We start from the raw sequence: 13664 nt of genomic DNA, 5'->3' as shown, positions 1-13664 counted from the left end.
AAATAGTCACAGAAATGCTGATCTCAGCGGTGTGTCGCTCATCAGCTAAAAGTCAGTGGTTGCCGAGAACCAGCATCATAATCATTGCAGCCCAGGCCTTGAAAAGAGTCAGATCTACCTGAGAAGAGTCCTGGTTATTATAATCTCCTGCTCTCACCCATCTGCTGATGATTGGCAGTTTTCTCCTAGAGAGAAAGGGAGAAAACGAGGTAGAAGACGGTCAGTCATCAGCAGGTGGGCAGGAATTCATGAATAACCAGGACTCTTCTCAGGTGGCCGGGACTCTTTTCCAGGCCCAGTCTGCAATGATTGTGATGTCGGTTCTCTGCAACCACTCTAACTTAGAAATGACCGACCGCTGAAATCAACTCGCCTGTCTCTACTTTATTCTGCTGTTAGTATGGTCCTGCACTTGTGGTCCGCTGCTAATGGCAATCCCTAGCAAAAAGGCATACAATGGAGGATGCCTGCAGCGGACCACAAGTACCACAATGGACATCCTACACAGAATAGCAAATGTGTGGATGTGATAAACAGTAAAAATAATATAACAATAACAAAGACAGGTGCACTCTGCGGTCTTTATAACCCTCATACTGGTGTAAAATTGAGAGATTAGCCAAAATATCCTACTTGGAGGACATGTGCAGCCAGCCAGTACTGCAGGGGCAACACGTGAGGTGCACAGTGGACCGATGAGGGGCCAAATAGCAACACAGTTCATCAGTTTACTCACGGTTAGCAGATGGCCTCCCTGGGCTGGCAGCACAGTGTTGAGGTGGACAGCACGAAATCCTCCGGGGCACGCTCTGTGGTAGGGAAGCCTCAGCCAAGATGGAGGTTGAGGTGCCCTTGGTGTCAGGGGTGCTTAGGGTGCTTGTTGCGGCTGAGTCCCTTGATGGTATTTGTTGTGACGCCAGTACCGTTAATGGTGGTACAACCAGTGGTAAGAATGACGTAGACAGTGGTAGGATACAACTCACAACTTTTACTGATGTTGGTTCCAGTTGCAGCATATACATCAGACAGCATACAGTCTTTTGCAGTTAAAAGGAATCCTGTTGATCCACTGTTAATGGGTTTGGCTTAGCTTCAAGGTCCCTTTTGAGCCAGTGTAATTTGGTGAGGTTGCCTGTAATACTTATTTGGCATGCTTAGTCCTTGTGTCTCTGTATCTTCCAAGCCCTCGAACAGGTAGCTAATCTGTATTCTTCCAAGTCTGGTGAGGCTGCCTGTAGCTAGATTGTCCTCCATCATGCGCAAAGGTGCCCATTAAAGGGCTTCTGTCACCCCCCAAAAGTCATTTTTGTTTTTTTGGCTACTTAAAATCCTTTATACAGCGATTTTTCAATATATAGTGCTCTTAGCCTTTTTTGTTTACTAGTTTCTTTAAAAACGGACTTTTATAATATGTAAATTACCTCTCTACCAGCAAGTAGGGCGGTTACTTGCTGGTAGCAGCCGCATCCTGCTTTCCAAAAAACACCCCCTCCTCCTGTTGATTGACAGGGCCAGCGATCGCTCTCGTCTTCTGGCTGGCCCTGTTTGCGTTCAAAATCTGGCGCCTGCGCCGTACCGGTCTTCAGTCGGCGACGGGCACACTGGGAGGAGAACGCTCGCTCGGCTGCTCCTTCCTCAATACGCCTGCGCCGATGACGTCACATCTACACCCGGCGCAGGGCACTGAGGAAGGAGCGGCCGAGCGAACGTCCTCCTCTCAGCGCGCCTGCGCCGACTGAAGACCGGTACGACGCAGGCCCCAGATTTTGAATGCAAACAGGGCCAGCCAGAAGACTAGAGCGATCGCTGGCCCCGTCAATCAACAGGAGGAGGGGGCGTTTTTTTTAAAGCAGGATGCGGCTGCTACCAGCAAGTAACCGCCCTACTTGCTGGTAGAGAGGTAATTTACATATTATAAAAGTCTGTTTTTAAAGAAACTAGTGAACGAAAAAGGCTAAGAGCATTATATATTGAAAAATCGCAGTATAAGGATTTTAACCCCCTCAGCTCCCCTAGCTTAAATGCCCTTAATGACCAGAGCACTTTTTACACTTCTGCACTACACTACTTTCACCGTTTATTGCTCGGTCATACAACTTGCCACCCAAATGAATTTTACCTCCTTTTCTTCTCACTAATAGAGCTTTCATTTGGTGGTATTTCATTGCTGATGACATTTTTTGTTTTTCTGATATTATTCAAAATAGTCCGCAATTTTTATTGTGTAAAAAAAACAAAAACGATTTGATACATATGCAATTAACCTGAGAGGAGTCCTGTCCCTGACTCATCTCACGTACAGGACTCATCTCAGGTTAATTTGCATATCTATCAAATCTATTTTTATACACAATAAAAGCACACGGAGCTATGGGGACTGGGTATTGCAGATGTGCTAGCGGCCATCTAGCAACCCATGTCCTCAGCTCTATACACAAAATCCCGGTGACAGGTTCCCTTTAGGAGCTGTCCCCTCTCCTGACATGTCTGTTTTACTAGCTTCATGCATTCTTCTTCCGCTACGAATTTGACCGCGCAGCCGCAGTGGAAAAGGAGAGAGGAGGAGAGTAAACGGGCGGGCAGAGGCACACGGAGGGCGGGGTTATGAGCCGTTGAGGAGGTGCTGCCTGGGGCTCGGACGATTGAGACGCCGCCCTGGGCACTTGAGAGGGCGCATTTACAGAATCTTAAAAGTTCATTTTTGGCTGAAAGAGAACTCCATTAGATACAACAAAGGTACCGTTTTTAAGTTCTCGGTGGCACATAGAACGCTATTTGATCACTCTAATATGCTCAAATGTGGTGACAGACTCCCTTTAATCACCAGACCACTTTTTACACTTCTGCACTACACTACTTTCACGGTTTATTGCTCGGTCATGCAACTTACCACCCAAATGAATTTTACCTCCTTTTCTTCTCACTAATAGAGCTTTCATTTGGTGGCATTTCATTGCTGCTGACATTTTTCGTTTTTCTGATATTATTCAAAATAGTCCGCAATTTTTTCAAAAAAAGTGTATTTTTAACTTTTTCTGGTAAAATTGTTGAAATATAATTACATTTCTATACAAGTTTGTGTCAGAATTTATTGTTCTACATGTCTTTGATAAAAAAAATCCAATAAGTGTATATTTATTGGTTTGCGCAAAAGTTATAGCGTTTACAAACTATGGTTCAAAAATGTGAATTTCCGCATTTTGAAGCAGCTCTGACTTTCTGAGCACCTGTCATGTTTCTTGGGGTGCTAGAATGCCAGGATAGTATAAATACCCCCCAAATGACCCCATTTTAGAAAGAAGACACCCCAAAGTATTCGCGGAGGGGCATGGTGAGTTCATGTATGATTCAATTTTTTTTCACAAGTTAGCGGAAAATGACACTTTCTGACGAAAAAATAATAATAATAAAGCTTCCATTTCTGCTAACTTCTGGCAAAAAAAAAAAATCTCCCACGGACTTGCTATCGCCCTCAGTGAATACCTTGGGGTGTCTACTTTCCGAAATGGGGTCATTTTGGGGGGGGGGGGGGGTGTTTACTGTTCTGTCATTTTGGGCAGGGCTAAATTGTGAGAAACCCTGTAAAGCCTAAAGGTACTCGTTGGACTTTCGGCCCCTTTGCGCATCTTGGCTGCAAAAGTGTCACACATGTGGTATCGCCGTACTCAGAAGAAGTAGGGCAATGTGTTTTGGGGTGTCTTTTTAAATATACCCATGCTGGGTGAGAGAAATATCTCTGTAAAAGACAACTTTTCCCTTTTTTTTTTATTTTATACAAAGTTGTCATTTTACAGAGATATTTCTCTCACCCAGCATGGGTATATGTAAAAAGACACCCCAAAACACATTGCCCTACTACTCCTGAGTATGGCGATACCACATGTGTGACACTTTTTAGCATCCTAGGTGCGCAAAGGGGCCCAAATTCCAATGAGTACCTTTTAGGAGGAGACATTTGGATTCCAGACTACTTCTCACGCTTTAGGGCCCCTAAAATGCCAGGGCCGTATAAATACCCCACATGTGACCCCATTTTGGAAAGAAGACACCCCAAGGTATTCCGTGAGGGGCATGGCGAGTTCAAAGAAGATTTTTTTTTTTTTGGCACAAGTTAGCGGAAATTGATTTTTTTGTTTTTTTTTCTCACAAAGTCTCCCTTTCCGCTAACTTGGGACAAAAAGTTCAATATTTCATGGACTCAATATGCCCATCAGCGAATACCTTGGGGTGTCTTCTTTCCAAAATGGGGTCATTTGTGGGGTGTGTTCTGGCATTTTGGGCGGGGCTAAATTTGTGAGCAACCCTGTAAAGCCTAAAGGTACTCGTTGGACTTTCGGCCCCTTTACGCACCTAGGCTGCAAAAAAGTGTCACACATGTGGTATCGCAGTACTCAGGAGAAGTTGGGCAATGTGTTTTGGGGTGTATTTTTACATATACCTATGCTGGGTGCGAGAGATATCTCTGTAAATTGACAACTTTGTATACATTTTTTTTTAAAGTTGTCATTTACAGAGATATTTCTCACACACAGTATGGGTATATGTAAAAATACAAGTTGATCTACAGCCTGCCAGCAGTCTTGGGTGGAGCTCAGGGCTCTCTCCTTCCTCCCATTGTATGCATGGTCACATGCTGGAGGTTACTGTGAGTCTGACCTTGCGCTCTTGTAATTCGCCCGCTGGCCCCTGGTATTGCCCATACGGCTCAGGTAGGTTTAGCGTTAGGTCCCGAGCTACTTGAGAAACCATGATGCGGTGCTCGGGCTCAGACATGTCCTCCAAGTAGGATATGTTGGCTAATCTCTTAATTTTACACCAGTATGAGGGTCAGTAAGACCGCAGAGTGCACCTGTCTTTGATGACAGGTTCTCTTTAAAAGGGTGGCATATTGCTAAGATATGCCATAATTGTTAGATAGTTGTGGGTCCCACCTCTAGGTCCTGCTCCTATTTTCAGAATGGAGCCTTTGAAGTAAAGGAGACCATGCCACACGAGCAGCCATTCACCGCTACGTCACAATGGACCATGGATTTTAAAGGGGTTGTCTCACTTCAGCTAATCGCATTTATCATGTAGAGAAAGTTTAATACAAGGCACTTACTAATGTATTGTGATTGTCCACATTGCTTATAATGTGATGGAAAATTGAATCCAGACAGCAAAGGAGGCAATATGGACAATCACAATACATTAATAAGTGCCTTGTATTAACTTTCTCTACATGATAAATAACTATTTGCTGAAGTGACACTCATTGTCCATATTTTTTTTATTTTTATTTTTTTATGTTTAAATATATTTTTTTCTTGCACTGCAAAGGCAGCGGCCATAATGGTACAGGGCAATGACATTCTCTCCATTTTCTTGATAGGAAAGATCCTGAATATCCACCCATCTTTACTTCCGTCATTTAAAGGAGCACACGCACATAAGCTGGTGTTGGAGGCTGGAGTGAGAGTCTCCGGTTGCACGGTGCATTTTGTGGCCGTAAGTTTATTGATAAGCTTTAATCAGGTAGTTTTTAGTGGTAAAAATCTTGACTTTTCTCTGAACTAATGGCACAGTTTTCTAAAATTATACTTGCCTGGTCCTCTTGCATATGCCACTCCAGCTGCATTCTACTGTGCGGAGGTTCTGGGCCGCAGTTGTCAAGACCTGTACAGGAAATAACTTTTCGAGAGGAGCCCTCTTGACATGTATGCTTTATTTATTTTGTTCCTCTGGTATTCCTCCTGGAAATGTATGAATAAATTAACAAGTGGGTGTTGTCGATAGATTATGTCTCGACACAGTCTGGCACCACTAATTGGACAGTATCAGACTGTGTAGGCCCACATCTTTTCGACAAGGGGAATACTAACCACACATGCCTCCGTTTATTCATACATTTCCAGGAGGAATGATAGAGGAACTGCACAGTGCAAAGTTATAATACAAACCGGATTCCAAAAAAGTTGGGACACTAAACAAATTGTGAATAAAAACTGAATGCAATGATGTGGAGATGGCAAATGTCAATATTTTATTTGCAATAGAACGTAGATGACAGATCAAACGTTTAATCCGAGTAAATGTATCATTTTAAAGGAAAAATACGTTGATTCAAATTTTTTACGGTGTCAACAAATCTCAAAAAAGTTGGGACAAGTAGCAATAAGAGGCTGTAAAAAGTAAATTTGAGCATAACGAAGAGCTGGAAGACCAATTAACACTAATTAGGTCAATTGGCAACATGATTGGGTATAAAAAGAGCTTCTCAGAGTGGCAGTGTCTCTCAGAAGCCAAGATGGGTAGAGGATCACCAATTCCCACAATGTTGCACAGAAAGATAGTGGAGCAATATCAGAAAGGTGTTACCCAGCGAAAAATTGCAAAGACTTTGCATCTATCATCATCAACTGTGCATAACATCATCCGAAGATTCAGAGAATCTGGAACAATCTCTGTGGGGTCAAGGCCGTAAAACCATACTGGATGCCCGTGATCTCGGGGCCCTTAAACGACACTGCACGACAAACAGGAATGCTACTGTAAAGGAAAGCACAGAATGGGCTCAGGAATACTTCCAGAAACCATTGTCGGTGAACACAATCCACCGTGCCATCCGCCGTTGCCAGCTGAAACTCTACAGTGCAAAGAAGAAGCCATTTCTAAGCAAGATCCACAAGCTCAGGCGTTTTCACTGGGCCAGGGATCATTTAAAATGGAGTGTGGCAAAATGGAAGACTGTTCTGTGGTCAGACGAGTCACGATTCGAAGTTCTTTTTGGAAATCTGGGACGCCATGTCATCCGGACCAAAGAGGACAAGGACAACCCAAGTTGTTATCAACGCTCAGTTCAGAAGCCTGCATCTCTGATGGTATGGGGTTGCATGAGTGCGTGTGGCATGGGCAGCTTGCATGTCTGGAAAGGCACCATCAATGCAGAAAAATATATTCAGGTTCTAGAACAACATCTGCTCCCATCCAGACGTCATCTCTTTCAGGGAAGACCCTGCATTTTTCAACAAGATAATGCCAGACCACATTCTGCATCAATCACAACATCATGGCTGCGTAGGAGAAGGATCCGGGTACTGAAATGGCCAGTCTGCAGTCCAGATCTTTCACCTATAGAGAACATTTGGCGCATCATAAAGAGGAAGGTGCAACAAAGAAGGCCCAAGACGATTGAACAGTTAGAGGCCTGTATTAGACAAGAATGGGAGAGCATTCCTATTTCTAAACTTGAGAAACTGGTCTCCTCGGTCCCCAGACGTCTGTTGAGTGTTGTAAGAAGAAGGGGAGATGCCACACAGTGGTGAAAATGGCCTTGTCCCAACTTTTTGGGGATTTGTTGACACTATGAAATTCTGATTCAACATATTTTTCCCTTAAAATGGTACATTTTCTCAGTTTAAACTTTTGTTCTGTGATTTATGTTCTATTCTCAATAAAATATAAGTTGGCACCTCCACATCATTGCATTCAGTTTTTATTTACGATTTGTATAGTGTCCCAACTTTTTTGGAATCCAGTTTGTAAAATATGTTTCAGAATTTTTATTTTATGGGGAATACAAATATTTTCGAAAACAGACATGTCAGGAGAAGCGGGCAGGTTCCTCATTTTTCAAGATTTGGCTCGGTTGTGGTGCTCCGAGCCCTTTCAGCAATGATGGATTATATTATTCCTGTATTTGTTGTAGGAGGAAGTTGATGCTGGGGCTATCATCTGTCAAATGCCTGTCCCTGTGAAGTTTGGTGACACTTTGGACACCTTATCTGACAGGGTCAAGGAGGCTGAACACCGAGCCTTTCCAGAAGCCTTGCAGCTTGTGGCGAGTGGAGTAGCAAAGCTGGGAGAAGATGGCAAGATCTGCTGGAGTAACCAGCAAATATAATGTCTGCAGAGTAATTTCCTGATATATCGTCATATTTTTCCTGATACAGAGCTACCATTCACCTGTCTGTAGATTTAAACTAATAAGCTGACTGCTTGCAGTCGCCACTAGAGGGAGCTGACTGCATACATTGAATTCAATAATAAAACCGCATGCGGTTAGCTCCCTCTAGTGGTGGCTGCAGGCAGTCAGACTGTTAGGTTTTTAATCTACGTGTCTATAATAATGTGCAGGTGGTTAGGATACCAAATGTGTGTATATTTTTCAATGTTTTGAGACTTAGGTTTAATAAACTTTATTTGTTGTTAAAAAAAAAAAAGTTTTTCTGTATTTTATTTTTTCCATCGGGAAGTATATTTTTATATATAATTCCTTTATATATTTCATAAGTACTATACCATTGAAATTTTAATACAAAACACTGTCCTTCTGTCAGCACAAATGTTAAGATCTCCTATGTAGATCGATCATCCAGTGTCAATTTACTGCTGCTGTGAGGGGAAATGTTATCTGCAAAGTAATCCTCCTTTCATCTCTCCATCAGGATGCCCACATAGGAGCATTGATTACTATAATGTGAGAAGCCCTGACCAGCCACATGTCTGGGATAAGGGAGCTGCTGTTAAGTCGGCGCCCCCACACCTCCCTGGTCTCACTGCTGGTCTGGCAGAGTGTTAAGACTACAAACTCAGACAAAGAGGGAGTTAAAGGGAACCGGTCACCAGTTTTATGGTGTCCTAACTAAGGGCAACATAAATAAGTGACTGATTCTCTTAGCAAAATGCTGGGTCACTTTCTTTAATTGACCCAGTCAATCTGCCAACATCTTGTATTGAAAAGCTCCAGCTGATAATAAGTCATGAATATTTATGAGCTCCTGACTCTCCCCGCCCACCTGCTGCTGAGTGACAGTTTTTTTCCATATGAATCAGCAGCAGGTGGGCAGGGGAGTGGCTATAGCTCTGAATTAAATATACGCTGGACTCACTGACATCACGCTGGACTCAAATCAGCTCATTAGCATGCGGCATCTTTGTGTGTATATTATGAGGTAACCATCTGTCACACCAGTAAGTGAATACATCTAAGGTACTTTTTAGTAGTTAATGATTGTATATAATTAGTTAGATTATAATCAAATATCCACATGACAGGTTCCCTTTAAAGGCTCTGAATTAGTGACTTGAAAAATTAACCCTTTTTTTCAGATAAAAAAAATGACGTATAGGTTATTAACAGTATGTTATAAAATGGTGGAAGTGTCTCTAAAATTACTGTTTTTGTTAAAGTTCCGTTTTTTATTTTATTTTTAATTCTATTGTTTTGTCATACTGTATGTCTATATGCCGGTACATTAGATTTTGTACTGATGGGGCATACTGAAGAATGATTGCCTGCGCACTCACAGAGAATATAGTCAGACAGCCCTGCTGGTCTCCAGTGGCCCATGCTAGGTAGACATTCTCTGTGATTCAATACAAGTAGTTCTTCCTCAGTCTCTCCCTTTTGAATTCTGGATCAGTGTTGATCATGGCAATCAAAGGGTTACACAGCAGAGATCAGAGGTTATTCAGCCATTGCACCTGATAGCAAAACTTACGTTAGTTTTTGGAGGAACACTTTAATAAAAAATAAAAAGTCATGGTTTTGCCCACTTTACCCAACTATTATGTCTGGAAAAGTGGAACAAGTGGGCGTTATAAATACGGTGCTGACAAATACATCTGTGTTTAGTCGGCAGCTTTCCATGAGATAGACCCGTCTGTTCCTAAGGAGATGCTTCCACTGGCCACCAGGTGTAGAGCCTTGGCCACTGCTCTCTGTTCAGCTTCTTCCATTTGCTTGCACATGGGGACCTCTGGATCTGCTACGACTGTCTCCTGCAGAAGGATTGGTCCAGGGGAGCTGCCATCCTGTATAATCAAGTGCACTCCATTTACACGGAAAATACTGCAAAACGTCTTGCTAGGTTCTTAAAGGGGTTGTATAGGATTTAAATATGGAGGACCTATCCTCAGGTATATATCAGACATGCCAGTCGTGGGTGCACTGATGGGTTGACGGAGAGCATATTCCCCTCTTGCATGCCGTGGTCCCTATTGTATAGGTGCCAACAGTCCTGAATTAGCCACAGTTGTCTCGAATGTTCATACACAATCCTTGCAAATTTGGCTTGTCCCAGACCAAAAATGTGTGGGGCTGCCCAGAAGTGGGTGGTACCTGCTGGGTCTGGGCATGCCTTGAAACAGAGGGCCAATTAAAATGTAGGGCCAATTAAAGTGTAGGTAAGTATGAAACTGACTACAGCGTTAAATCTCTGGGATCTGAGCTTGCTCTGATCCTGGCTGTTCAGCACGAAGTTTGTTATATATAAAGGTCCTGTTCACATCAGGCTATGAGTATACATATTCCCCAACACGTGCCTGCAATGTATGCCATTCTATAGCCAAACATCACCCATTGACCAATGTTATAAAAAATAAAGTATGGACGGGGCAATATTACATAAATCTGCCGCGCCCCTGCCTTCTCATTGGGACAATATAATGTGAGTGACTTAGAATAGAGTGGATACCAAATATTCCAGTTCACAGTGATGGCCTCCTTACCCTCAACCCACATGGCTGCCAGAGGGCGCTCACACGTGTCTTACTACTCCCGCACTGATTTCTGTACCGTGGGCGGTACATCCATGCTATAATGCACATGTATGTGGTCCTATATGCATGAAGTCATTGGGGGTCATTTTCAAACAGATATACATTTTTGTGGCGCAGATCCTGTTGCACGCTATGTTACGGCAGAATCTGCGACTTCTTCACCTCTCACGCCATTTCTAAAAAAAAAAAGGGGACGGGGAAGTCAACAGACCGGCAGCAAGGAAGCGGTCTTGCATTTAGAATCGGCGGTGGATGTAGAGGCCAGCGCCTCTACATAACTTTGGCGATTCACCGCCAGCGCAGGGGCTTAAGACCGGCGTCTAAAACGCTGGTCTTAATAAATGTGTCCCATGTCAAAAGACACCTATAAAATACTTACAAGCATGAAGCTCACTGTGCAGCCGTGAACTTCTGATCCAGTCGCTGGAGATTTGTCCATTTTCTTGGATGGGAAAAGCGATGAGTACAGTTTCAGAATCTTCCCTGAGAAAATGACAGCAGTGTGAGGTCAGCTACTAGACATTGCAGTGTATTCAGAAAGTCTTCAGACCCTTTCACCTTTTTTCACATTTTGTTATTTTGCTCCTTGTGCTAAAATAAAAAATAACATTTTCGTTTCCACCATCATTCTGCACTCAATACCCCATACTGAGAAAGTGAAAACAGAATTTTAGAAATTTGTATTAACTACTTCAGCCCCCCTAGCTGAAACACCCTTAATGAGCAGGCCACCTTTTTACACTTCTGCACTACACTACTTTCACCGTTTATTGCTCGGTCATGCAACTTACCATCCAAATGAATTTTACCTCCTTTTCTTCTCACTAATAGAGCTTCCATTTGGTGGTATTTTATTGCTGCTGACATTTTTACTTTTTTTGTTATTAATCAAAATTTTACGATTTTTTTTTTTGCAAAAAAATGACATTTTTCACTTTCAGTTGTAAAATTTTGCAAAAAAAACTACATCCATATATAAATTTTTCACTAAATTTATTGTTCTACATGTCTTGGATAAAAAAAATGTTTGGGTAAAAAAAAAAAAATCATTTGGGTAAAAGTTATAGCGTTTACAAACTATGGTACAAAAATGTGAATTTCCGCTTTTTGAAGCAGCTCGGACTTTCTGAGCACCTGTCATGTTTCCTGAGGTTCTACAATGCCCAGACAGTAGAAAACCCCCACAAATGACCCCATTTCGGAAAGTAGACACCCTAAGGTATTCGCTGATGGGCATAGTGAGTTCATAGAACTTTTTATTTTTTGTCACAAGTTAGCGGAAAATTATGATTTTTTTTTTTTTATTCTTTTTTTCTTACAAAGTCTTATATTCCACTAACTTGTGAAAAAAAATAAAAACTTCCATGAACTCACTATGCCCATCACGAAATACCTTGGGGTGTCTTCTTTCCAAAATGGGGTCACTTGTGGGGTAGTTATACTGCCCTGGCATTTTAGGGGCCCTAATGTGTGGTAAGTAGTTTGAAATCAAAATGTGTAAAAAAATGCCCTGTGACATCCTAAAGGTGCTCTTTGGAATATGTGCCCCTTTGCCCACCTAGGCGGCAAAAAAGTGTCACACGTGGTATCGCCGTACTCAGGAGAAGTTGGGGAATGTGTTTTGGGGTGTCATTTTACATATACCCATGCTGGGTGAGAGAAATATCTTGGCAAAAGACAACTTTTCCCATTTTTTTATACAAAGTTGGCATTTGACCAAGATATTTATCTCACCCAGCATTTGTATATGTAAAATGACACCCCAAAACACATTCCCCAACTTCTCCTGAGTACGGCGATACCACATGTGACACTTTTTTGCAGCCTAGATGCGCAAAGCGGCCCAAATTCCTTTTAGGAGGGCATTTTTAGACATTTGGATCCCAGACTTCTTCTCACGCTTTCGGGCCCCTAAAATGCCAGGGCAGTATAAATACCCCACATGTGACCCCATTTTGGAAAGAAGACACCCCAAGGTATTCAATGAGGGGCATGGCGAGTGCATAGAATTTTTTTATTTTTTTGGCACAAGTTAGCGGAAATTGTTTTTTTTTTTTTTTTTGTATTTTCTCACAAAGTCTCCCTTTCCGCTAACTTGGGACAAAAAGTTCAATCTTTCATGGACTCAATATGCCCCTCACGGAATACCTTGGGGTGTCTTCTTTCCAAAATGGGGTCACATGTGGGGTATTTATACTGCCCTGGCATTTTAGGGGCCCTAAAGCGTGAGAAGAAGTCTGGAATATAAATGTCTAAAAAAATTTACGCATTTGGATTCCGTGAGGGGTATGGTGAGTTCATGTGAGATTTTATTTTCTGACACAAGTTAGTGGAATATGAGACTTTGTAAGAAAAAAAAAAAAACTATTTCCGCTAACTTGGGCCAAAAAAATGTCTGAATGGAGCCTTACAGGGGGGTGATCAATGACAGGGGGGTGATCACCCATATAGACTCCCTGATCACCCCCCTGTCATTGATCACCCCCCTGTAAGGCTCCATTCAGACGTCCGTATGATTTTTACGGATACATGGATCGGATCCGCAAAACACAGGGGGGTGATCAATGACAGGAGGGTGATCAGGGAGTCTATATGGGTGATCACCCCCCTGTCATTGATCACCCCCCTGTAAGGCTCCATTCAGACATCCGTATGTGTTTTGCGGATCCGATCCATGTATCCGCAAAACACATACGGATGTCTGAATGGAGCCTGACAGGGGGGTGATCACCTCATATACACTTCCTGATCACCCCCGTCAGGCTCCATTCAGACGTCCGTATGTGTTTTGCGGATCCGATCCATGTATCCGTGGATCCGTAAAAATCATACGGACGTCTGAATGGAGCCTTACAGGGGGGTGATCAATGACAGGGGGGTGATCAGGGAGTGTATATGAGGTGATCACCCCCCTGTCAGGCTCCATTCAGACATCCGTATGTGTTTTGCGGATCCGATCCATGTATCCGTGGATCCGTAAAAATCATACGGACGTCTGAATGGAGCCTTACAGGGGGGTGATCGATGACAGTGGGGTGATCAGGGAGTCTATATGGGGTGATCATGGGTGATCAGGGGTTCATAAGGGGTTAATAAGTGACGGGGGGGGTGTAGTGTAGTGG

General features: G+C 42.8%; 2 protein-coding genes across 2 annotated transcripts in view; one reads left to right on the top strand and one right to left on the bottom strand.

The window, feature by feature from the left end:
• The window catches only part of LOC122930815 (trifunctional purine biosynthetic protein adenosine-3-like), a 58617-nt gene extending 50416 nt beyond the window's left edge, over nt 1–8201 (top strand). Inside the window, exons 21-22 of the mRNA XM_044284437.1 lie at nt 5372–5487; nt 7688–8201. Coding sequence (XP_044140372.1) covers nt 5372–5487; nt 7688–7882 — 311 coding nt within the window. The 3' untranslated portion in view covers nt 7883–8201. The remainder of the gene's footprint in view (nt 1–5371; nt 5488–7687) is intronic.
• Nucleotides 8202–9497: 1296 nt separating this feature from the next.
• LOC122931865 (trifunctional purine biosynthetic protein adenosine-3-like) overlaps nt 9498–13664 on the bottom strand; it is a 30888-nt gene continuing 26721 nt past the window's right edge. Inside the window, exons 12-13 of the mRNA XM_044285919.1 lie at nt 10922–11025; nt 9498–9795 (exon numbers count right to left, since the gene is read on the bottom strand). Coding sequence (XP_044141854.1) covers nt 9613–9795; nt 10922–11025 — 287 coding nt within the window. The 3' untranslated portion in view covers nt 9498–9612. The remainder of the gene's footprint in view (nt 9796–10921; nt 11026–13664) is intronic.

Source organism: Bufo gargarizans, chromosome 3 (assembly GCF_014858855.1).
Source record: "Bufo gargarizans isolate SCDJY-AF-19 chromosome 3, ASM1485885v1, whole genome shotgun sequence".
NCBI lineage: Eukaryota > Metazoa > Chordata > Amphibia > Anura > Bufonidae > Bufo > Bufo gargarizans.
Note: the sequence above shows the minus strand (reverse complement) of the source record. Positions and strands in the feature narration are given on the sequence as shown.